Source organism: Olea europaea, chromosome 16 (assembly GCF_002742605.1).
Source record: "Olea europaea var. sylvestris chromosome 16, O_europaea_v1, whole genome shotgun sequence".
Taxonomy (NCBI): Eukaryota; Viridiplantae; Streptophyta; class Magnoliopsida; order Lamiales; family Oleaceae; genus Olea; species Olea europaea.
The window spans coordinates 19,773,405-19,797,771 of record NC_036252.1 but is presented as its reverse complement, the minus strand read 5'-3'; the positions used below and the strand labels follow the sequence as shown (position 1 = coordinate 19,797,771).

General features: G+C 35.3%; 1 protein-coding gene and 1 pseudogene across 2 annotated transcripts; one reads left to right on the top strand and one right to left on the bottom strand.

Annotated features, from left to right (window-relative positions):
• The first annotated feature begins 15,792 nt into the window (after window positions 1-15,792).
• LOC111412435 (cysteine-rich and transmembrane domain-containing protein WIH1-like) lies at window positions 15,793-17,724 on the top strand. Of its 2 annotated transcripts, none has more exons than XM_023043364.1 (3): window positions 15,793-16,017; window positions 16,114-16,270; window positions 17,418-17,724. In XM_023043364.1, the coding sequence occupies exons 1-3, from the start codon at window positions 15,987-15,989 to the stop codon at window positions 17,461-17,463; spliced, it is 234 nt and encodes a 77-aa protein (XP_022899132.1). In that variant the 5' UTR covers window positions 15,793-15,986; the 3' UTR covers window positions 17,464-17,724. The 2 variants fall into 2 exon arrangements, with proteins under 2 accessions (XP_022899132.1, XP_022899131.1); XM_023043363.1 differs by having other exon boundaries at window positions 15,794-16,017; window positions 16,111-16,270.
• A 1,117-nt stretch (window positions 17,725-18,841) lies between these two features.
• Window positions 18,842-20,958, bottom strand: LOC111412434 (annotated as a pseudogene).
• Between the last annotated feature and the right edge of the window lie 3,409 nt (window positions 20,959-24,367).

Below are 24,367 nucleotides of genomic sequence, written 5' to 3'. Positions count from 1 at the left end.
TGGCTTAATAACTTGTCGTGTCTCAGGATTGGACTTAGTAATAATAATAAAAACAATATCAGGAGTGCGAGAAGTGAATCAACCTTTACTCATCAAATGCAATACTCAATATGTGTGTGTGAACTCATGCCAACATATCAAGCTTATGATTAGTTTATTCCAGACACATAGTGGTCAAATTTATCCTTACGTTACTCGAGAGATACACAATCCCCAAATGTATTCTTTTCACACAATTTCTCCAGGGTGTATTCTAAGGTTAGGAGTTTAAACAATTCTAATCCTTACCCTCTCTTAATTTGGATAGATTTTACCATTACAAGTTCACATATCAACAAGTAGAGACTCTCCTTATTTTTTACTGCTTCAACCTTTAGGATTAAACTAAGCTACTTGCTTCGCGTTGAGGTTATAGTTCTATCAATCAAATGTCCAACGAAGGCTTTTATTTTATTTATTTATTATTTATTTATTTTTTTGTGTCATCTTCTCATTTGCTTTCTATATAACTCATGTAACGAGCTTTAGGCGATAACTCCCAAACCAGTTGGCTTTAGGGCACCGAGTTTTAAACCCTCGCAGTCTTATTCACTCGAGTTATAAAGGCTCGATAAGATGACGTTTTATCAACTCTCCTTTTTTCTTACTTTCTATATGACCTATATAACGAGCTTTAGGCCGATGACTCCCAAACCAGTTGGTATTAGGGCATCAGGTTTTAAACCCTTACAAACTTACTTGCTCGAGTCGTAAAGGCTTTTTGAGAGAAGTGATAATTTTCCAGTTTTTACTTTATGCCCCTTCTTTGTTTTTCTAGACATTTGACTTCTAAAACTATCCTCACTTATAGCTTTCACCTATTTCTCACCTTCTGGGTTTAAACAATCCACACATTATAATTTTATGCACGGAGCCTCCACTTATCTCCATGTTTTCCTACAATGGCTCAATCATCTCCAAACTATCTTAAAGTGATATTACGGGTTAATGTTATAGAGGGTTATTCTAGGTTTCTCCTAATTTATTCTAAAATTCCAATAAATAACTTAACACGTGACATGAGTGGCGTGCAAAAGAGTGTCAAGCATTGCATCAACAGGTATTAGCAAATTAAATCTTGCACTAAATCCACAGTTTCTAGCTTATACATGTCCAATAATCACATCATAGCCGGCAAGGCTACCAAACCCACACAAGCATGCAAACGTTCATAAAGATCACTCATCAAGCATGCATCATGCAAAAACTTGTCAAAATTAACGATGGATTGTGAATATGCAAAATAATTACATGCAAAATATTTGTTTGAAATTATGCTACCATCCCCCAAACTTATACAATACATTGTTCTCAATGTAAAATGTAAAGTTAAAATGGCAGAATTTAAAATATGGACACAACTTGGCAATAAGAGACTAACAAAACTCACCTGATCAATGCGGTGGCTGTGGTGTGAAGCTGGGACCCACAGTATCATCTTCAGGAGGAGGTGGGAGGCGAGATAGGACTTGTCTCAGCAACTCGGACTGCTGTGCTTGCTCGGCCTGAATAGCTTGAAGAGTACTTTCCATATTTCCCAAGCAATCCCAAGTCTCGCTCACACGCCACTGTATGCCATCCATTCTCCCAGTGTACATGTTCAACCTACCATTCATAGTCTCTACTTCCCTTCTCGCAGTTGTGGCTTCATTTAAAGCACCTCTTGTATAGTCTCGAGAGAAGTAGAGGTCTCTCTGCACTTTTTCAATAGTGGTGGTCATTGTCTCGAACCTCTGATGGAGGTTTTGTATGTCTCTGCTAGTTCCAGTAGCTGTGGCAAATATCTGTCGAAGTAGCTGTGAATCCATCTCAACTGGTTGTGGCGGGGCTTGTGGTAAGTGTAAATCTTCAGCAGCTTGTCCTTCTTCCTGCGCATTTTGTCTTTGTTGCTCAAGTCTTTCTTGTTCTCTCTTCCTTACCCTAGCTCGTTCCTGAGCTTCAAATGTGGTGAGCTTTATCGATGGGCTTGATTTCTCAGGCATCTCCCCTTCCTCAACTGTAACACCAACAGCAAGACATATCCCGCTAATTAGACTAAGGAAAATCATCGAAGACTGCCTATCTTCCTAGGTTCCCAAATTGTGTATCTGGTCAAAAATAAGAGTAGCCAAATCAACTTTGCATCCCCGGACTAAATGATATATGAACCCAGCAGTTTGATCCGTGAAAGTTGTCCGATGTGATGTGGGTTCGATGTTATGGCACATGAAGACCCAAAGGATGGCTATGGAGGGAGTAAGCTCAATTTGATGCCACTTTGCAATGGGTAGGGGCCAAGCATTCTCTCTTCCCAAGAGAACCTCCGCCACTTCATTCCAATTGAATTGAGCGGGAATCGGGACCACATTGTCCAAATTAAGATTGTAGAAGTCATGAATGATGGTTGGGGAGAACATTATCCACTTACCTCGCACCCATGTCTGGTATAAGTGTTCAGAACCCGGAGTCTCAATTTCACTATTGAAGTTTGCATAAAATTCACGGACTAAACTTTCATTAATCGGGTGTGACTTTTCTACAATCTTCTCCCATCCACAAATTTGTATCAGATTTGGCAACTCAAAACCACGAAAATCATCTAACCGGACTTGTCTCTCTGGTATCATGCCCCAATGGCGTATTATGTTCTCATATCGAGCTAATGTTTCGGCATCACGAAATCCTCGCACACCTCCTACTAGCTCTCTGGTACGGGCTATGCCAGAGGTTGAACCAACCTTTTCTTTACCTTTTGATGTTCTCTTCGGCGGCATCCTACACAAATAAGGAACGAAGTGCATCAAGTTCGTGAAATAAGGAAACAATGAAGAATATCAGTGTCAAGCACAAATCCCCCAAACTTTCTTCAAAATGTGTGCAATATTCAATGCATGGAAGTTAATGTAACATCAATATTGCATTAATGGGAAAAACTCAAAACTATGGCTCTAACATGCATTTTTTGAAAATTCGACCCATGATCAAGTGACCAACTTCAGCCCCGAGCATCATCAAGAAATATTAAAATTTCCCCGGACAAGGTCCGGGCATATGAAAGTACGCATTGTGGTTTAGCATATATCCAAATTTCACTACAATCGGAGGTCGTTTGGTTAGGAAAATACATGGACGAAGTTAGTGACGTGAGTTGACATGGCTTAGCAATTTATGTGGTTATGTGCACATATATGTGAGGTTAACATTTTCCAATGAAATTCCATGAGATTTTTCATCTAGTATGCCTCACATTAACAATGTAGATCATCACACAAATGAAAAGTTCAAAATTTAGAATCATATGTCTCATTGACATTTAATCGAACACGTTGTGTGCATTTGAAATTTCCTTCACTTTGCTTTTGATTTACACTTAGGGCTAGTCCACAATTCACAATGCAATCACAACTTAAAACTTACCCAATTTGAAAATGGCAATACATCAAAGAAAAGCTTCATACTTTGCATAGAAAGTAAATTTCTTACCTTGGAGATGAACTTGGAGAGAGTGCTTCAAAATTTCTTGATATCAATTGCAATGACAAGTTAAATGCGGTTCTAGGGTGAAGATTTTATGTTTAGTTAATGATTTTGATCGTGTGAAGTTGGAATTGTGGGGAAAATATATGTTTGTGTTTGGGGGGGGGGGAGAAAAATGAAAAAAATTGAGCTGTTTCTCAAGTGACGGGTTAATAACCCGTCACTTATACACCATGTGGCCTTGTGGTGTTACACCATGCGACCGCATGGTGTAATGTTGTTGGCCCCTCTTGTTTTCGGTGAGGCGCATGGACCCTTTGTCCATGCGGCCGTATGGACAATTTTTTTTTTTTAAAAAAAAACTTATAATTTTAACCCCCAACACACCATTAATTTTAAAAATCCCCCTACATTGGTTTTCAAATTCAAAGCTGACTCGACTCTTCATATTAAAATTTTTTTTTAAAACATCTCGAAAAATAAAACGAACAACTTTGAACCCCGAAATTCTTTTCTTCACACTTAAACACCCAAAACATTTTCTTTAACCCCGACTCATGCAACTACAAACGTGTAGTGCCTAGACTATCATGCATGAATGATCGATGACCTAATAAAACATACGAAATGTAAACAAATTCCAAAACAAATGCAATAAAATAAATTGAAGGATACAGTAGGTTGCCTCCCACCCAGCGCTAGTTTATAGTCGATAGCTCGACTTTCCTGCATCTTCTTCATGTTGGGTTGTTGAGTTGCACAGTGGACTTCTGTTTAGGGAAATTACAGCCCCAATAGTGTTTCAGTCTTTGCCCATTGATGATGAAAGTACCTTTGGTCTCGTGACTCACTTCAATAGCCCCATATTGCATCACCTTAGTTATGGTATAGGGACTCGATCACCTTGTTCTTAGCTTTCCTGGGAAGAGTTTAAGTCTAGAATTGTACAATAACACTTTCTGGCCAACTTCAAACTCTCGCCTCTGAATATTTATATCATGCCATCTTTTGGTGCGCTCCTTGATCAACTTTGAGTTCTCATAAGCTTCCATTCTCATCTCATCCAATTTGTTAAGTTGCAGCAGTCGTTTTTCACCAGCAGCCTTGAGATCCATATTCAACTGTTTCATAGCCCAATATGCTCGATGCTCCAACTCCAATGGTAGATGACATGTTTTCCCAAAAACCAGGTGGTATGGAGACATTCCTATTGGTGTCTTAAACGCTGTTCTGTATGCCCACAGTGCATTGTCAAGCTTCTTAGACCAATCTTTTCGGGATGAGTTCACTGTAACTTCCAGTATTCTCTTTAACTGCCTGTTCGAAACTTCAACTTGCCCATTGGTTTGTGGATGGTATGGAGTTGCTACTTTATGTTTCACCCCATATTTGTTCAACAGCTGCTCTAATTGACGATTTATGAACTGTTTGCCCCCATCACATATTATTGCCCTTGGTGTACCATATCTTGTAAATATGTACTTTTTCAAGAACTCTATCACCACTTTCGCGTCGTTAGTAGGCAATGCAACAGCTTCCACCCACTTAGAGACATAGTCAACGGCCACCAAGATATATTGATTTGAGTACGATGGGGGAAAAGGTCCCACGAAGACTATGCCCCATACATCAAATATTTCAACCTCCAAGATGTAATTTAGTGGCATTTCATTTCTTCATGAGATATTTTCGGTTCATTGACATTTATCGTATCTCTTCACATACTCAAATGTGTCTCTAAATAAAGTAGGCCAATCGAAACCTGACTGTAGTATCTTTGCAGCAGTCTTTGAAGCTCCAAAATGCCCAGCATATGCAGAAGAGTGACAATGTTCTAGAATCTCAGGTACTTCATCTTCAGGAATACATCTTCTGATTATCTGATCTGCACCTCTTCTGTAGAGAATGGGATCCTCCCAAAAGTAATACTTCAGCTCTGCGAAGAACTTCTTTCTTTGATGGCTAGAATAGTCTGGTGGTGGGATGGACTTAGCAAGGTAGTTAACGATATCAGCGTACCATGGGACCATTTCTACTCCAAAAATTTGCTCATCTGGAAAGATTTCATTGATGTCAACTGACATCTCAGGTTCATCCCGTTCCAATCTTGATAGGTGGTCGGCTACCACATTTTCACTGCCCTTCTTATCCTTGATCAAAATATCGAACTCTTGCAACAACAATATCCAATAGATCAATCTCGGCTTAGCATCCTTCTTTGTCATAAGATACTTCAGAGCGGCATGATCTGTGTAGACGATAACCTTAGACCTAGCAAGATACGATCTAAACTTGTCGAATGCATAAACCACAGCTAGCAATTCCTTCTCGGTTGTCGCATAGTTGATTTGGGTGTCGTTCAAAGTTCTACTTGCATAATATATCACATGAAAGATTTTATTCTTTCTTTGTCCCAATACCGCACCAACTGCATGATCACTCGCATCAAACATTAGCTCAAAGGGCAAATCCCAATCAGGTAACACAATCACAGGCGCTGTTGTGAGTTTTTCCTTCAAAGTATTGAACGCTATCAAACATTTTTCATCAAACTCAAAAGATACCTCTTTCATTAGCAAGTTGGACAGGGGCTTGGTGATTTTGGAGAAGTCCTTTATAAACCTCCTGTAAAACCCTGCATGACCAAGGAAACTTCGAACTCCTTTTATTGATGTTGGTGGTGGTAATTTCTCAATAACCTGAATTTTTGCCTTATCCACCTCTATCCCCTTTGACGATACTCTATGTCCCAAGATTATTCCCTCTTGAACCATGAAATGACATTTCTCCTAGTTCAATACTAAGTTCGTTTATCTATATCTTTGCAAAACCAAATTTAAGTGATCCAAGCACTCATCAAATGAGGTCCCAAAGACCGAGAAGTCATCCATAAAGATTTCAATGAATTTCTCTACCATATCTGAGAAAATTACCATCATGCATCGCTGAAATGTGGTAGGAGCGTTGCAAAGTCCAAATGGCATTCTTCGGTATGCAAAGGTACCATAGGGGCATGCGAAGGTGGTCTTCTCTTGATCATCCGGTGCCACTGGTATCTGATTATAACCCGAATACCCATCCAGAAAGCAGTAGTGGAAATGGCTTACCAATCTCTCCAACATTTGATCTATAAACGGAAGAGAGAAATGATCTTTCCTTGTAGCGGTATTTAGTTTGTGGTAATCAATGCAAACTCTCCACCCTGTTACCGTCCTTGTCGGAATCAACTCATTCTTTTCATTCTGAACCACTGTAATTCCTCCTTTCTTGGGTACAACTTGCACTAGACTAGTCCATTTACTACTGATATCGGGTAGATTATTCCAGCATCCAGAAGTTTGATCATCTCAGCTCTTACTACCTCCTTCATGTTCGGGTTTAGCCTTCTTTGACTTTCAACCGTTGGTCGAAAATTCTCCCCCATGAGAATTTTATGCATACATAAGGAAGGGTTGATCTCTTTGATATCAGCTATGGTCCACCCAATTGCTTGCTTGTTATCTCGAAGCACCCTAAGAAGTTTTTCCTCCTCCACTTCACTAACCATGTTTGAAATTATAACTGGAAGTGTATTGGACTCCCCCAAATATGCATATCTTAAGTGTGGGGGCAGCTGTTTATGTTCCAACTTTGGTGACTTCAGAATAGATGGCTGTGATTTCTCTGGCCTGTCCCAAGCTCCTCAAAGTATCGTTTCCGCGTGTAAGGTGGGTTGGACTCCAAAAATCTTGCACACATTTCTATGTCTTCAGAATCAGAATTCGTGGATTTAGAATATGCAATGCAGGCCTCCAATGCATCTGATGGGTTTTGCAGTGTAAATGACTCTTCAATCATTTTATCAATCATGTCAACCCTGAAACATCTGTCAGTCTCTATTGGCAGTTTCATGGCCTTGAAGACATTGAATGGAACATGTTCTTCTCCCAATCTCAGTATCAACTGCCCATTTTGAACGTCGATCAAAGCTCTGCCTGTGGCTAAGAATGGTCTATCCAGTATTAAAGGAACATCTTTATCTTCTTCCATATCCAGAATCAGAAAGTCTGTTGAGAATATGAACTTCTCCACTTTAACCAACACGTCTTCAATTATTCCTCATGGATGTGTTAATGATCTGTCAGTCAGCTGTAAGGTCACCGTGGTAGCTTTAGCTTCTCCCAATCCTAATTTCCTGAAAACAAACAATGGCATTAAGTTAATATTTGCACCAAGATCACATAAAGCTTTATCAAAATAAAATTCACCAATGGTACAAGGGACAGTGAAACTCCTTGGATCTTTCAATTTTGGTGGGAGCTTTCTCTGAATCCTGGCACTGCACTTCTCTGTTAGCATAACTGTCTCGTGATCTCCTAGCTTCCTTTTGTTTGATAAAATGTCTTTTCGGAATTTTGCATAGCTAGGCATCTGAACCAGTGCTTCAGTGAATGCGATGTTGATATGGAGCTTTTTGAAGACCTCGAGAAACTTCTTGTATTAGTGTTCTATCTTTTGCATCTTCAGCCTCTGTGGGAACGGTATGGGTGGCTCATAGGGGTTCACAGCTATAGTTTCTTTATCCCTTGAGTTTCCTTTATTTGCCCTCGGTGTTGGCTCTTTTGTCTGTTCTTCTTGCTCTAAATTCTCTTCTACTTCAGGAGACACCTCTTCTCTGTTTGCCAAGGGATTATTCACTTGTCTCTCAGGCAATTCCACCCCACTTCTCGTTGTTATAGCCTTTGCATGCTCTTTCGGATTGACTTCTGTGTTACTTGGCAGGCTGCCTGGTGCTCTACCTGTTAATGCAACTGTCATCTGTTCCATTTGAGTTTCCAAATTCTTAATGGCTGTATTCTGGTCCTAAAGAGTGGCTTCTGTCTTCTTCATGAATTGGTTGTTCGCCTCCATATATTGGTTGGTCTATTCCATGAATTTTCCAAACATTTCTTCCAATTGAGGCTTCTTCTCTTGCTGTAGGTATTGCCCTTGTGGCCTGTTCTGATTTTGGTTGCTCCAAGAAAAGTTGGGGTGCTTTTTCCAGCTTGGGTTGAAGGTCTCTCCATACACGTTATTCTGCTGTCGTTGTCCCCATTGAGCAAAATCTGCTTGCTCTTTTCCTTGTGTAAAAATTGGGCATTCTGCTGTCACATGCTCAGCTCCACATTCCTCACAATTTGCCTTCTTTGCCTGCGCTGCGTTAGTTGACTAGGTAATGTTTTCTACCTTGTGAAATAAGGAATCAATCTTAGCAGATAACACTGAATATACATCCACTTCATAAACTCCTGGTGTCTTCTTTGGTACTGCTCGTTCCATGGTCCACATTGCTGAGGTTGTAGCCATTTTCTCATATAACTTCAATGCTTTATCAATTATTTTTGTGGACAATGACCCATTAGCTGAAGAGTCAACCATGCTCTTGAAAGCTAGAAGTAGCGCTGCATAAAAATATTGGACCTGAAGTCCCTTGCTAATCCCATGGTGTGGACACTTCCTTAGTAGATTTATGAATCTGTTCCAAGCCTCATCAAAATTTTCAGATTCACCTTGTCTGAAGATAGATATGTCGTGCTTTAGCTTTGCAATCTTGGCCAGTGGGAAGAACTTAGTACAAAACTTCTGAGCTAGGTCATTCCAGGTAGTAATGTTGGCTATCGGCTGAGAATCAAGCCATTCAATCGCATTGTCTCACAGAGTATGTGGAAACAGTCTTAATCTTATGGCGTCGTCAGTGATTCCTTGATATCTGAAGTGCTGGCTCATCTCTAAGAAGCGCGAGACATGCGTGTGCGGGTTCTCTTCAACTCTTCCATAAAACTGATATTTGTTCTGGAACAGTTGTTTCACATTTGTCTTCAACTGGAAATTTGGCTACCTGAACGGTGGATACACAATGCTGGACTGGCTTTGAATGATTTGAGGGGTCATGAACTCTCCAACGAGCATGTTTCCTTCGTCTTCTTCCCCTCTTTCATTGGCTTGTACAACAGGATTGTGTTGTATGTTCTCCATTTGATTTCTCGCTGCTCTGTTTTCTCTCTGCCTTCTTCTGAAGTTTCGTTCGATCTCTGGGTCGGCTGGAAGTAGATCTCCTTCAGCAGATCTTGGCATGCACTTCTGTAATAGAATTCAATTTAAGGGTTTAAGTAACTAAAATATGCATTTATGTAATAAAACTAACTAGTAATAAAATAAAATGAACTAAAATAAATAAAAAAATAAAAAAATTCGAATTAGTGCCAAATTGAATAAAATTAAACGAATACTCAATCCCCGGCAACGGCACCAAAAACTTGTTCACGGAATAATTCTTTCGATTTAAAATTACCGCAAGTGTACGGTTCGTAACAAGTAATAAAGTGAATTTTTAAAAGTCCGAATATCGTCCCTCAGAGATTGAGTAGTTCAATTCTATATAATCTAGCCTTAACTGAATCTAATTGAGTGAAAATATGGTCTAAATGCAAAAAGCCCTAATTTCAATTAAAAACCCTGATTTCAATTGAAAACCATAATTTCTCAATTAGAAACCCTAATTTCGAAATTTCTCTAATTAAATGACTCAAACACTCAAGTAAATGAAATTATGCAAATTCAAAAGCTAATTTATGGAAATTAATCAAACTAAACTCACTAGAATCACGAATCCCCAATTGAAATTATAAAAACCCTAATTTCATAAAATTAATGATTTGATGAAAATTTGCCAATTCAATATTCCTAATTCTATCCAATATAATCTCTCGATATATATTAGACCTATTCTTGCACACCACTAGCCTATATCTCTATGGATGATGCAAACATACAAGAATGCATGTATTTTTGTGAACAATTTAAGAATTACATAAAGCATAGGAGTATATCTCTATCCCCTATCGGACCCTATGTTAATTTACACCTTATCGAACCTATTCCACTTTTCTCGAATGTAAGAAATAAGTCATCAACACTCACACAATCATTGGCCACTAATTGCGGAAGAAAGTTAATGCATGTAAATCAATCAAATTATCCAAACGAATCTTTATATTAAGTTCATGAAATATAGAATTAAAATAACAAACAACGGCTCATCGATTACCTAGTAATTGAAAACCTAGCCTAGAAGATTCATAATTATAGAAAACAAAACGAAATTAATGAATAGAAAGAATAACACCCGTATGAAAGTTCTTGAAATCTGAAATCTTGAATAAAACCTTGAAAACCCCTTTGAATCCTTGTGAAACCGGCTTCAAGTTCATGTTCCTTGCCTCCAAAAGTTGTATTCTTCTTCTCCCTGGACGTTCTACCCTAATTTTGATGAATTTTGGCTTTTATATCATATCCTTACGGAGCCCCGAAAGAGTTTCAATTAAAAACGGAAAGTCAGATTTTTTTCCAAAATTAAGGCCATACGGCCGCATGGTTCAATTTTTTTTTCCAATTAAAACCCTACAGCACCATGTGCGGCCCATGGTTTAGTTGCATGCGGCCACAAGGTTGTAAAAGTTACAATCTTGTCATTTTGGTCCTTGAACTCCGTTTTCTCTTTTCTTGATTTCTTTTCTTTCTTTCCTTTTTTCCATTATCACATATTGACCCCTAATTGATGTTTGGGTCAATAAATTCCTTGATCATTTGTACGGCTCATCTTTTGATTAATTGCAATTTAGTCCTTCATCTTTCACTTTTCTTCAATTCAGTCCAATGTTACTTCTTTCTTCCTCCAATCGTCTTGTAACGTCCTCAATCTCATATTTCGTATATTTTCATTCTAATTCTGCACTTTAGCTCAACTTTCCAATATTTGCACCTTTGGTCCCTGAACTATCGCTTTGTTCCGTTTTGGTCCTTTTTCGGCTCTTTTCTTCTGAATTCCATCTTTTCCATAGAAACACCTACATTGCATGAATTTAACAAGATTAAGTCACAATTCAACTATTTTTTCCATATTTAAGTCATGTTTATGAGCTAAATAAGTGTGTAAAAACCCACTTATCACCTACCGTGTTGGCCAATTGGCTCACTTGTGTCTCGAAATTCTTAATTGAGGTCTTTGTCTCTTGTTGAAATTGTATTGTACTAGAAGCCAAGGACTTAACCATATCCTCAAGAGACATCTTTGAAATTTGAAGCGGAGTTTGTTGACGAGGTTGAGGGTGTTGTGGTTGCCTTTGTTGATTGAACCCTAGGGGATGATTAAATTGTGATTGTAGAGCTATGAAATGATTTCCTCCATAACTGAGATTAGGATGATCTCTAAATCCAGGATTATATGTGTTAGCATATGGATCATATCTCTGTCTCTGTTGCATTGGAAATCCCCTAATGACATTCCCTTGCTCTGAGGCTTTTTCTTGTAGTGTCGGGCATACCTCAGTGGGATGTCCCACAATAGAACAAATCCCATACACTTTTTCTTGTTGCATTGTCCCAAGTGCCATTTGTTGCACAAGTGATGTAAGACCGGCTAATTGTCGTTCAATTTGAGAGGTTGCTCCTACCTCACTTGCTTGTTTAATCAGTGCCACTTCTCTACTACCAAACTGTTGTGAGTTTGCGGCCATGTTGGCTATCAAATCCCTAGCAACTACCGGTGTTTTATTCATTAGAGCTCCTCCACTGGCCGCATCGATCATACTCCTCTCCATCGGAAATAATCCTTCATAAAAGTATTGTAGAAGTAATTGCTCACTGATTTGGTGGTTTGGACAACTAGCACATGGCTGTTTGAATCTCTCCTAATACTCATAGAGATTTTTCCCTTGAGATTGTCGAATGCTACATATTTCTTTCTTGATGTTAGTAGCCTTTGAAGTTGGGAAATACTTCTCCAAAAAGATCTTTTGCATTTCATTCCACGTGGTAATAAGACCAGCCGGCAAATAATAGAGTCATTCCTTAGCAGTGTCTGCAAGAGAGAAAGGGAATGCCCGTAATTTCACTTGCTCTTTTGATATACCCGCATGTTTCATGCTTGAGCAAACCACATGAAACTCCTTCAAATGCTTATTTGGATCCTCTCCGGCGAATCCATGAAATGTGGGAAGTAGATGAATCATCTCGGACTTTAGTTCAAATCCTACATCCACTTGAGGATATTGAATGCATAGAGGTTGTTGAACAAAAGTTGGAGCTGCAAGTTCCTTTAGGGTCTGATTTGCATCCGCCATTTCGAGCTCTATGTGTTCGGAGTCACTTGAGGATTCAATGCTCAATCGCCTCAGATGTCTAGTCGGAGAAATGTCTTCTCCACTTTCCAATGTGTCGGCCTCTTTTCTTGATCTTAGGTTGTAGTGTGTTATAGGCTTTTTGCTCATTCACAACCTAAATGACAAAGAAAATAACAAAAATAAATAGAAAAACAACAAAAAGAAAAATATTGCAATTAACAAATTGATAGAACAATCCCCGGCGACACGGCGCCAAAATTGATATGTTGCATATCACGTTCTAATTAATTTTCCTTACTTAACTTAAATGTGTCATTTTAAATAGTAATATGGCAAGTAAGGGTCATTTCCCGTAGAGGATTGATTCAATTATGTCAATTATGCACTAAAAAGTTAAATTAATAATAATAGACGAAATAGATTAAATGGGAGGTTTAGTTTGTTTAACTAAGGAAAGCGATAAATTTAAACTACAAAAGACTTGAAATATGAAATAAACAAAGTGGCTCTTGATTGAATGCGAGAAAATGTGATTGGGGGATATTTCGTCACCACAAGAATGATTTTCATGTCAATTACAACAGCAGATTTTTGTTCTCAAAATTAACAACAATTCGAGCATAATTACAAGCTCAATTACTCCAATATCTTCTTACATGTTAGTCGAATAAAACAAGCTCTTTACTCAACCCTATTCGTTAAACAACCTAGAACAAGCTCTCTAAATTTAATTTAACAAACACATTATGACAAGAGAGATTAATTGAATTAAGGCTAAACTCGCAAGCTAGGTTTAAAAACTTAAGTGTTAATCCACATACATTCAATTGAAAATTCTTCATAATCTATCGAAATGTAATTGCTACTAAGTTTTAGAATCAATAGCTATTAAATACTACTAATTCCAAAATAGCATTATCGAAACAACTTAACTATTTAGTTGTACACAATCAAAAAGAACAAAATAAACATTTAACACAATGGATTAAACACATTAATCAAGAGGATTATAAAGCACAAATTAATTGAAAATCATAACTCGGGTTTGAAATAATCCCCAATCAGAAAATATAATTAGTTACCCATGAAATATCCACAAATAACTAATAATTTCTTACCAAACATTGATGGAAAAAGTGAAAAGAAAAATTTATTGATAAAGAGAGAAATAGTTGAAAATCTTTCAATATAATGGGTCATCTTCTCCGAGCTAATGCACCATCTCCATGTTCCAATCTTCCTCAAAATATTTTAAAAAATAAAGGTGAAAGGAAAACGGAAGAAGAAGGAGAAGAAGAAGAAGAAGAAGAAGAACCAGCTGCCTCTCAAGTTCAAGAATGAAAATCTTGTGTTTGGTTGAATGTTTTAACGTAAAACCTAAAGGAAATTGCAGCAATGGTCCCTAGAAGTTTGAAAATAATTAAAAACAGCTCGGTTGCTGTTTCTGTTTTTTGTTCGGGCTGGGCGTCGAGGCGCCCAATTAGCTCGTTGAATTTTTTTTTTAAATCTTCTTTTGGCGGTGTCTTTTGTCATCTTCTTCGTTTGTCTTCATCTTTAGCTGGTTTTTTGCATAAATTCCTTCAATTCATTGTTTAACTCGAGTTTTCACCCAAAAAATAAAAATAATAAAATTAAGCAATAAATAGCTAATAAAACTTGCAAATATCTAAGTTTAATGGTCTAAATAAGCGCAATAAACCCGCATTTTTCAGTTATGCTGCACTTTTGGAAGTATGTTTATGGGTCCATATGTTATAATGTGTCATCCCCACTTAGGGATGACCATGGGACTTTAAAAGATGTCCCAAGATTTGTTTTCGTAAGATTTTTAATAAAAAAAGGAAACCTGATTTTTCATGCTGGAAATGAACTATGCTATAGCACATACAAATCAATTATATAGCATAGTTCAATGGAAATCGGCATTAAAAGTTTCTACAATAGGCCATGCGACCACATGGAAATTCATACTATGTGACCGCATAGTAGTGACAAACTTCCAAATGTTGCATTTTAGTCGTCCAAATCCGTTTTCTGGTTTCTTAACCTCTTTTCTCATTTCTTCTTTTTTCAATACTCCATGTTCTCACTAAATTGGTCATTGACTCTTTCACATCTTCATTCCTACTTCAGGGTCATCTTTCAATTATTGGCACTTTGATCCCTGAACTTTTGTTTTATTTCATTTTGTCCCCTTTTCGCTTATTTTTTTTCTCAATTCTGTCATATTCATCGATGCTGTCCTGCAAAATATAATTTATATAGAATTAAGCCATATTTCACATATTTATCAATAATTATTCATGTTTCGTAGCATAAATAAGTGTGTAAAATGCACTTATATGATTAGCTATCAACGCACAAACCGTAATAATTACTCTATATGCATGTAGTCATCTGATTGACATTATGTTATAATTCCTAATATAATTTGAGCATCAAAGTGTCTTCACTGGTGAACCTGGCGCCATCTTAGGCATTTTTTTTCTTAATTAGTCTCTAAAAATCATGAGTAATACTATTTAGCCCTATTGGAATTACAATCTCAATCTAAGTGCCGCTAGATGATAGATTGAATGAAAGGTGAAATTAAATGGTGTAGCACTATCTAGATTCGGATTGTAACCCTACTAAAACTACATAGCATTATTCAGAAATTTTCAGCACAGAGATTCATGATTACTTTTATTGTTGGCCGATTTTAACACCAACATTTATATGTAGCAGCACTCAAATTTGATGATTAAGCAAACTTCATGTAACTGACAAAATTTGAATATGAAACTAGTGGTCGAATATAAAAGGCATTTATTCTTGTAATTATTATGAAATAAAGAGATTTATTATAAATAATATTTCGTAACGTGTCATAAAATAGAGAGATTTATCAAGTTTGTATTCCCTTTATAATGCATCAGTAACGGCCCATTGGGAAAAAAAAAAAAAAAAAAAACCGTAAATTGCAATATGTATAACTGAAAAAGCGAAAAATATTCTCCTTTTTATTCTCTTTAAAATAGAGAAAGTCAACAGAGTACACCAAATAACCCATGTGAAAGAAGATTACGCGTCGCGAATTTGATTCTCTAATTAATAAATATTGAATGTAAATCAAAGCAGTGGGAACTCTACGTTGTGCTTTCCTTTAAAGCCTCCCCCCGTTTGGATTTTCCCATATCCTGCCTTCCCTTCCTTCAACGCGGTGTCTCCGCCCTTGTTACGTAATTTATTCAACAACTCCACTAGCTTCATCCTATATATATAGATACACACCCACCCGAATTAACTCCTCACAGATTTTTGACATTTACATTATTTCGAGTCATTTTCTGAGCTTTTTTTGTGGGAAAAATGAGTAACTACAACCAGAATCAGCCCCAGGGTATCTGTGTATCTATTTTTTTGAGTAATGTTTTCTTGAAAAAGGGTTTATAATTATGGGTTTTTGATGGTTTGAATTTGTGGGTTTTTACAGCAGTATATCCTCCGCCAAGCACTGCAGAGCCGCAGGGTGTTCCATATATGGCTCCACCACCGCCGGCCGGTTACCCCATGAAAGATGGTCATGACCAACCACCAATTGATCCGGCACCGGCAGAAACTCAGTCGAGAGGTGATGGCTTCTGGAAGGGATGGTGAGTAATCTCATATGTCTATTAGTCTATATGGAAACGGAGACAGAAATTGAAAACCAAACATAACAAGTGGAAATAATTATTATTATTTTATTAATATTTAATTTTTGAAAAGGATAATTCACATTCAAAGCAATTTTCTTTATTCCGGACACATTCCTAATATCCAAACTCTTCATAAGTTTCAAGAAAATTTCTCGGGAAAGCTTTTTTTTTTTTTTTTAAATATTTTTTTTTAATAGGATTCATAATTCAAAATCAACTTTTAATTTGAATCTTGGACTTACGTTGAACTTTGACTAAGAATACACTGATACAAAGCATCTAAAAAATTTCCAATTAATTGGAATTTCGCCAATGATATTATGAAAAAGAGAAATTAAATGATATAATATTCAAATAATCAGAGTGTACTTTTAAAAAACTAATTATAATATTTAAGGATTAAACCATAGTATTTGATTCACCAAATAATCATTACATTATATACTCTTCATATCATATATTTAGGGCAGCTTTAATTTTATTTTTAACATTTTTTAAAAATGTAAACAGCTAACTTAATTAGAAATTCCCTCTTGACAGTGTTAAATATCGTATATCTGAATCTTAATTTGAAAATATATAGAATTCCTCCGTAAAAACATATAAGAAAACAAAAAAGAAAAGATTAGGCTTGGTGAAAATTTAAAAATAGAAACAATTAAATAGAAAAATGAGTTCCAATTCGAATTCAATGGAGTACATTATATAATGTAATGTAGATGGATCTTTTATCAAGTTAAAATATTATATTTCCAATTACGTGATTTTTATGTTTTTGACCTATTTTGAAATCGAAATACCTATCATAATTAATAGATATTTCCTCTGACTATGAATCGATAGTATATATTTCTATTCCCTCTTGACAATAATATATAACTATGCAAATTCTAGATGTGAAAATATGCTCAATTCATCCGTGAAAGTTATGAAAAACAAAAAGAATATGCTAGGTTTATGCAATAAAATAAGAATCGATGAGATAGAAATAATTAGTTCAAATTTAATATTTTGATAGTATAGATGTGATTTTCTGTTTCCAGTTTTGAGCCAGTGATTGATGAAATTTCCTGTAAAAAAAAAAAAAAAAACTTGTTTACAGTTGCGCTGCCTTGTGTTGCTGCTGTGTGTTGGACGCATGTTTCTGAGAAGTGTGACGCATTGTCTACCTGCCCTCTATGAACAAGCAGCACAAAAATTGTTTTATCCGAAATTTTTCTTTTTTTATTTACATATCAGTGATTTGTTTCCTGGAATAAGCAGTTTCTGACTTTCTTCTCTTGTTGATTTTATTTTTACTTTTTGGTTGTCCTCATAGTGTCTAAAATCTAGTAACATTGCCTTTTATTTTCATTTACTATAAATGGTGCAAACATACTTTGCTTGGTTCAGTTATGTAAATTTACGTTCATGATAATTTTGTTTTTCTTTTGTAAATACCAGTATGTGTGACGTAGGGTTAGCAATGTTGGAAAATGGATTTGAGTCAAATTTGAGATCATATTTTTGTGGGACCCAAACTCCAAAATTAAATGGATCAAACATATTCATATTTTGTATTGCGAGATGATTAACGTAATATATTTATTTGTTGAGAACTATTAAATTTTAAATAAATATTTTGATTGAAAATAATTCACTTTAAATTTGAAATCTTCTGGTTAAAGGATAAATAGTGAAAGTATTTTGTTATAAAAGTTTCGAATTGTTTACTTTTTACATGGGCTTATTAAGCGTGTGTTTGGGATCCATGTTGACCAGATTTTTAATAGATTTTTTGACCACTTTTGCAATAATAATCGCACATATTGCACATTATCGAAATTGACATTTTTAAAAGGAGAATGAATTTTATATAGAGGGCACATTGGTAATTTTACTTAATTTTGTCAAAAATAATGATTCCCCTCTCAGACAAAACATTGTGTAACAACTTTATTTTGTCTGAAATTTGCTTCAAAATGGCTCGGAAAGGTTAAGGGTGCGGTTGGTTTGTGTTTCCATTTTCTATTTTCATTTTTGAAAATAGAAAACGTTTTCTGTTTTAAGGGACTATTTTCGAATTACAGAAATTGTGTTTGGTTTGTCATTTTGAAAAATGATTTCTGAAAACAAAAAAAAAAAAAAATTAGAAAATGAGTTTGATTTAAAATTTTTAGAAATTGTTTTGACATTTGTTCGATTAAATAATTTTTTGCTAATATATATTTTTAAACTCGGTGAATTTACTATTTTTCCTTGCAACAAAAATAAAATAATAAATAATGAATTCATAGACAAAATATAGAAATCTTTGTATAATATATCAAGTAATATTTTTTTTTTCAATTAATTTCATTTTTTTAGTAAAACATATCAATTTTATGCTAATATATGATGAAAAAAATATAATTTTAAAGTTGGTAAAAAAAGGAAATCATTGTATATCTCCAACAACCGCATCGAAATCATTCATACATAATAAATCATTGTCACTCATATCATTCATGTACTTACCATAATCATTTATAAAAATACTCCAATAAATATAAGTACTAAAATCTATATTGATTAGGCAAAATACTACATTATAAGTCCATAGTCAACATATAAAAACAACACAATCCTACATTACCAATTCAAAATACTACATTATAAGTTCATAGCCAACATATAAAAACAACACAATCCTACATTATAAGTTCAAAATACTCAATCCGACCAAGTAAGCGTATCAAAGAAGTTCTAAGATAGGTCCTCTTCTAATTTCTGGTATCATGACAAACGTCATCCTGAAGTTTGGATCCTTAAAAGCCTTTACTGCTTTCATATAAGCCTCGTTAGACACTCCTTCCATGTTATTTAGGATGTTCAAACACGCCATATTTGAATAAGGATCTGGACTAGTGACTTCACTAGTTCCCTCGTGATTGGATGATTTTTCTTGGATGCGTGCAAGCTTTTCTTTAAGGTATAGCATCCTGATTCTGTTTCCTCATTCCTCATACTAACAGTAGATGACCATTGTGCCATACATTCCTCAAGTTTTTCACCTTTACTGATTTTGAGTTCCTTACGTCGACGTTTGTTAGGTACAGTATCATCACGTCGACGAATATTTGAAACTTCATCATCATCATTATCCACGCGTACATGTATTCCCCCTCTCAAAAACTAATCTTCTAGCTGTCTTTCTTCCTCTGACGTTGGAGGAAGCTGAGTAGAAGCATGGCCTAGACCTCCAGTAGCTGTAGTCCCGCTAAAAATCTCTCCAAGCAATTCGTAATGTTTACATCCTTCCCTCCTAAATGTCTTGTAGTCGCTCTTGTTTATCTCCAATATAAAAAAAAAAAAAAAAAAAAAAAAAAAATGAGAGAGGAAAAAAAAAAACCTACATTAATAGTGAAGCAAAATGTTAAACAAAAAATGATACCATAAATAAGTAATGCTAAAAATTTTCTTTTACAGCACATAACGTAAAAAAATGTTGCCAAACTTCTTCTGTAGCATTCACTTGGTTAGTATTTGGATCCCATGTAACACCCGTATGCCCTAAAAGATCAGAGAACAAGCGATGCACCTTGCGCAAACGGTTCCACTTACCCTTCAATCTCTCTATCGGGTATTTTCATTGTAAAAGAAGAGTTCAAGCATCCAGGAATTGGGACCAAACCAGCTTCTATATTACCGATCTGCCACTAGTTCTTTGTACCGGTTTATCACATCACAAACTGATTTTCCAGGGATCATGGCAGCCAGCATAACCCATATATTGGGAGTACTTTCATCAAACACTGCAAGTGCACTCTCAAATTGCTCGTTTTCTTCTTTTGTCCATATTGTGTTTTTCCTTTGTTGCATCAACAAACTCGAATTTGATATGAATGAAGCTGGAAACAAAGTTTTAACAGCTTTTTCAATGAGATTACACAGCCCATTCATTGTTCTAATAGTCAATGCATGGTTGCAGACTATGTCCCAACATTAATCCTAAAGAGACAGCCAACATTAGCTACTATCTCATACCCATGTATGAATAATTCAATATAGAATAACGTGGACATTGGCCCTACCCTGCTACCCCAATATTTACATGAAGAGACATTAGAAAATTGGGAAATACCGTAAATCTAGAGGTATTATCTTCAATTACATGGGTAAACTCTCAGCAGTGAAATATCAACTGGGTTATTTTCAAGAATTATACACAGAACTAAATAAATACCCAATTGAAGAACCTCAAGAATTCTGCAGCGAGGAAGAAGATGCTCTAAAATACATGTTTTTATTTAAATTCACAGAACCATTCCATGATCTAGCAGCCATGTTTTTATTTAAATTAGATTATTACCAATAAAACCCAGCAAAATCAAGAAAATGTAAAAGCAAGAAGAAGATGCCCTAAAATACAAAAATAGAAACGGGTTTCCAAGCAAGCAGCGACCAAGATTACATACCTGCTCAGATTGAGTACTTCGTCGGAGTGGAGGATGTCGTCGTGTGGACTCGACGTCGACTGCGTCGAGGGAAGTGAGAGAGGAGAGGGCATGACTGCGTGAGAAGAGGGCAACAGAAGGGAGAGGAAAGGGCATGAGAAGAGGGCAATTGTTTTTAATATGAATTTACTGTACCTCCTTCCCCAGCACGTTTTGAGCGTTCTCAATGTTTTGAGCATTTTCAACTAAAAACATCCAAAACGAAAAAAAATTGTTTTCCATTTTCAGTTATATAATTTTTCTTATTTTCGAAAATGTATTTTCGGAAATGACGTACCCAAATGCGTTTTGGGCATTTTCGAAAACTAAAAGCAGAAAACGGCTAGAAAATGACAAAGAAAACGCCCCTAAGTGTCTTCAAGTTGTTAGAAAAGAGAATGTCAATACTCCGAAAAAGGCAAATATCCACCTTAAAGCAAAATTTTTTGATTTTTTGGTTTATTCATGCTTTCCTCTCTCCTCATTATTATTATTATTATTATTGGTGGGGTTTATCTTGTGATTTCATATAAAAAATGGCAAGTGATTTTAAAGTTTTTGCATGACAATATTCAAAAATGAATTTATTTATGGATTTTTTTAACACTAAGTTACATGATCAATATGATATTATTTGCATAAAATAATTGAGGAATAACGTGTATGTTCTTTAACATGTTTGTTCTTTCTCAGCTTCTAATGGTTATAGAGCTTTATACTGAAAATTAATTTGGTAAATGACATCGTGTGGATGTTGTAATTTGATGTTTAACTTATAATGACTAATATATGGAAAGATAATATATCCATATGGGTGTGTCGAACAAGTATGCAAACATCGAAAACAAAACGAGATGAAAAAACATAAGAGCTAAAATTTTGGCCTAGGCGAGTGTCCGAGCTTAAAGTTGGATGAGTGCCCAACCTTATTTTCAATAATTCGAGGGCAAAGCCTTGGCCTGGGTGAGTGCCTAACCTCGTTTTCAATAACTCGAGGCCAAAACCTTTCCCAAGCCAATTTTTGACCATTAGGTTTGAATTTTCTAGCTCGTTTTTAGCACTTTTCACGAAAATGCATCTTTTCATGAACCATTGAAGCCCTTTCATAGTGTCTGAATGAGAATATATATATATATAAGATAGATTTCATTCCTCAAAACTATAATTAACCACCAAAAATTGAGATCAATCCATATTGAAAGAGATTTACCAAAGTATCTTTACATATTCAAACATCTTTTGTGTCCTACAAATTTTGGAAGTAAAACATTAGTATATAAGTGTTTTTTCTTCAAGACTTGATCAATCCTAAAACACCATTTGTCGAGAGTCCCTTTAAACACCAATTAAATTCTAAAGAGAGCAAATATTGTTTGAAGACAATGATCTCACGTATAAGCCTTTCAACCATATTTTGGTGTTCTTGATTCTTTTTTTTTTTTTTTTTTTTTTTTTTTTTCTCTTCTCCACTCCCTTTAAAGGATAATATTCCAATAACCTTAAACTATATTTGATAGAGTATGAAACTACCATAACCATGGATCAAATTCATGAATCAAGACCTTGTTTGCTTGGATCGATTCTACGAAACAAATATCACTCGATGGCAAGACAAGTTAAAGTTCCATCATGTGGCATTGAAGATTTTCTACATCTTTGATCTGGAGTTGGCATGATTACCAAAACCAACAAATGGAGATACCAATGCTGTGAGAGCCAAAAGCAAAAGCGCCAAGAGGATGAATTGATTTGCAGCAGTCACATACTCAATGCATTATCCTACTTATATGATCTCTAAACCAAAACATCTTCGATGAAAGAGATATGGAAAAGTCAAAGAAGAAGGTACAAATAAATTCTGGATATCAAGATATTTCGATTTCATGTTCCTAGAAAATATTCTCCTTCTTCCCCAAGTGTATAATTGCAAGCGCTTGTCAACAAATTGAAGGCAGCCAAGATAGAGCTTTCGAAATCCTTTCCAAGTGGGAGCAATCATTGCAAAACTCTCGGGAACGTAGAAAGGATATTGGAAGAAGATTCTTCATAGTTTTGAAAATTACTCTTTGGAACAAATTCAGAAAATATATTTCGAATTAAGGAAGAATCAAGGGAAATAGATAAAAGTAAAAACTCTTATGAATGAACTTCAATGGTCAATGCCGTAGAAAAGACCAAATTAACAAATTCAACAAGTGAAACTCTTCTAACAAAAACTAGAAAAATAGTAAAAAGAAGCCCAAGGGAGATTGTTTTGTGTGTGAAAAATTCATACATTTTGCAAATGATTGCTGACATCGAAAACATAACAAGAAAAAGGGTAGAGTTCATTGAACTTCATTGATGAAGACAGCATCGTGACTACCATGAACAAAATAAATACTATCAAGGGAAAAGTTCCAGTTGGTAGTATGATACATGTACAACTATAAATGTATCATATGATAAGTCACTCTTTAAGGCTAACCATGAATCAAATGGAAATCAAGAAATTCAAATAGTTAATGAAGGTCGCTCCAAAGTGGTTGGAAAAGAAAATGTCGATATTATCTTTATTTTCGAAAAAATCATTACCTTAACATACGTACTTCGCGTTCCTGATATGAATAGGAACTCAATTAGTAGAAATCTCTTGGAAAAATGAGGCATAAAATGTGTTTACGTTTCTGAAAAACTTATATTATCTCGAAAAAAAAAATTTGTTAGAGAAGGCTATTCTTGAGAAAGAAAATGGTCAAATTGTGTACCGTTGACATTATTAATAATAATAAAGTTGATTTTCCTTACTTGGTTTTTTTTTTTTACATTATGGCATGCTAAATTAGGTCACATAGATGCTAGTGCCACTAAAAGAATGTTAAATTTTGACATAATTTCATATGATGTGAATAATGCCTATAAAGGTAAAACACATGTAGAATCTAAAACGGCTAGGAAGCTTTATATATGTGTGAATATGACTTCTCATTATAACTTATTCATTCAGACATATATGAACTAAATGGCATGTTAAGTAGAGGATGAAATATGTATCTTATTAACTTTGTAAATGATCACTCCAAGTACACTTATGTTTATTTAATGAAATATATATATGAAATATTTGATATATTTAAGACTTATAAAAATAAATATGAAAATCATTTAAATAAGAAAATAAAAAATTTAAGAAATGACAGAGGATGTAAATACTTTTCTATTGATTTTAACTTATTTTCTGAACAACAAGGCATGGTACATCAATATTTTGCATCTAGGACACCCGAATAACAAAATAGTTTGACTAAAAGAATGTATAAAACATTAGTTGAAATGATAAAAGCCATATTAACACATGCTAGGTTGTCATTTAATTTGTCGGGGTGAATCCTTGTTGAGTGCATGTAAAATATGAAATAGAATTCTTTCAAAATTTAGAAAATTTTCTCTTATGAAGTGTGAAAGGGAAAAAAACCAAACATTGGGTACTTCAAAGTGTGATGGTATTTTACATATTGTAAGAACACGACCCTAAAAGGACCAAGGTCCAAAAGGCATTAGATATGTCTTTCTTGTATATGCTAATCATAGCAAATCATATAAATTATTAAATTTGGAG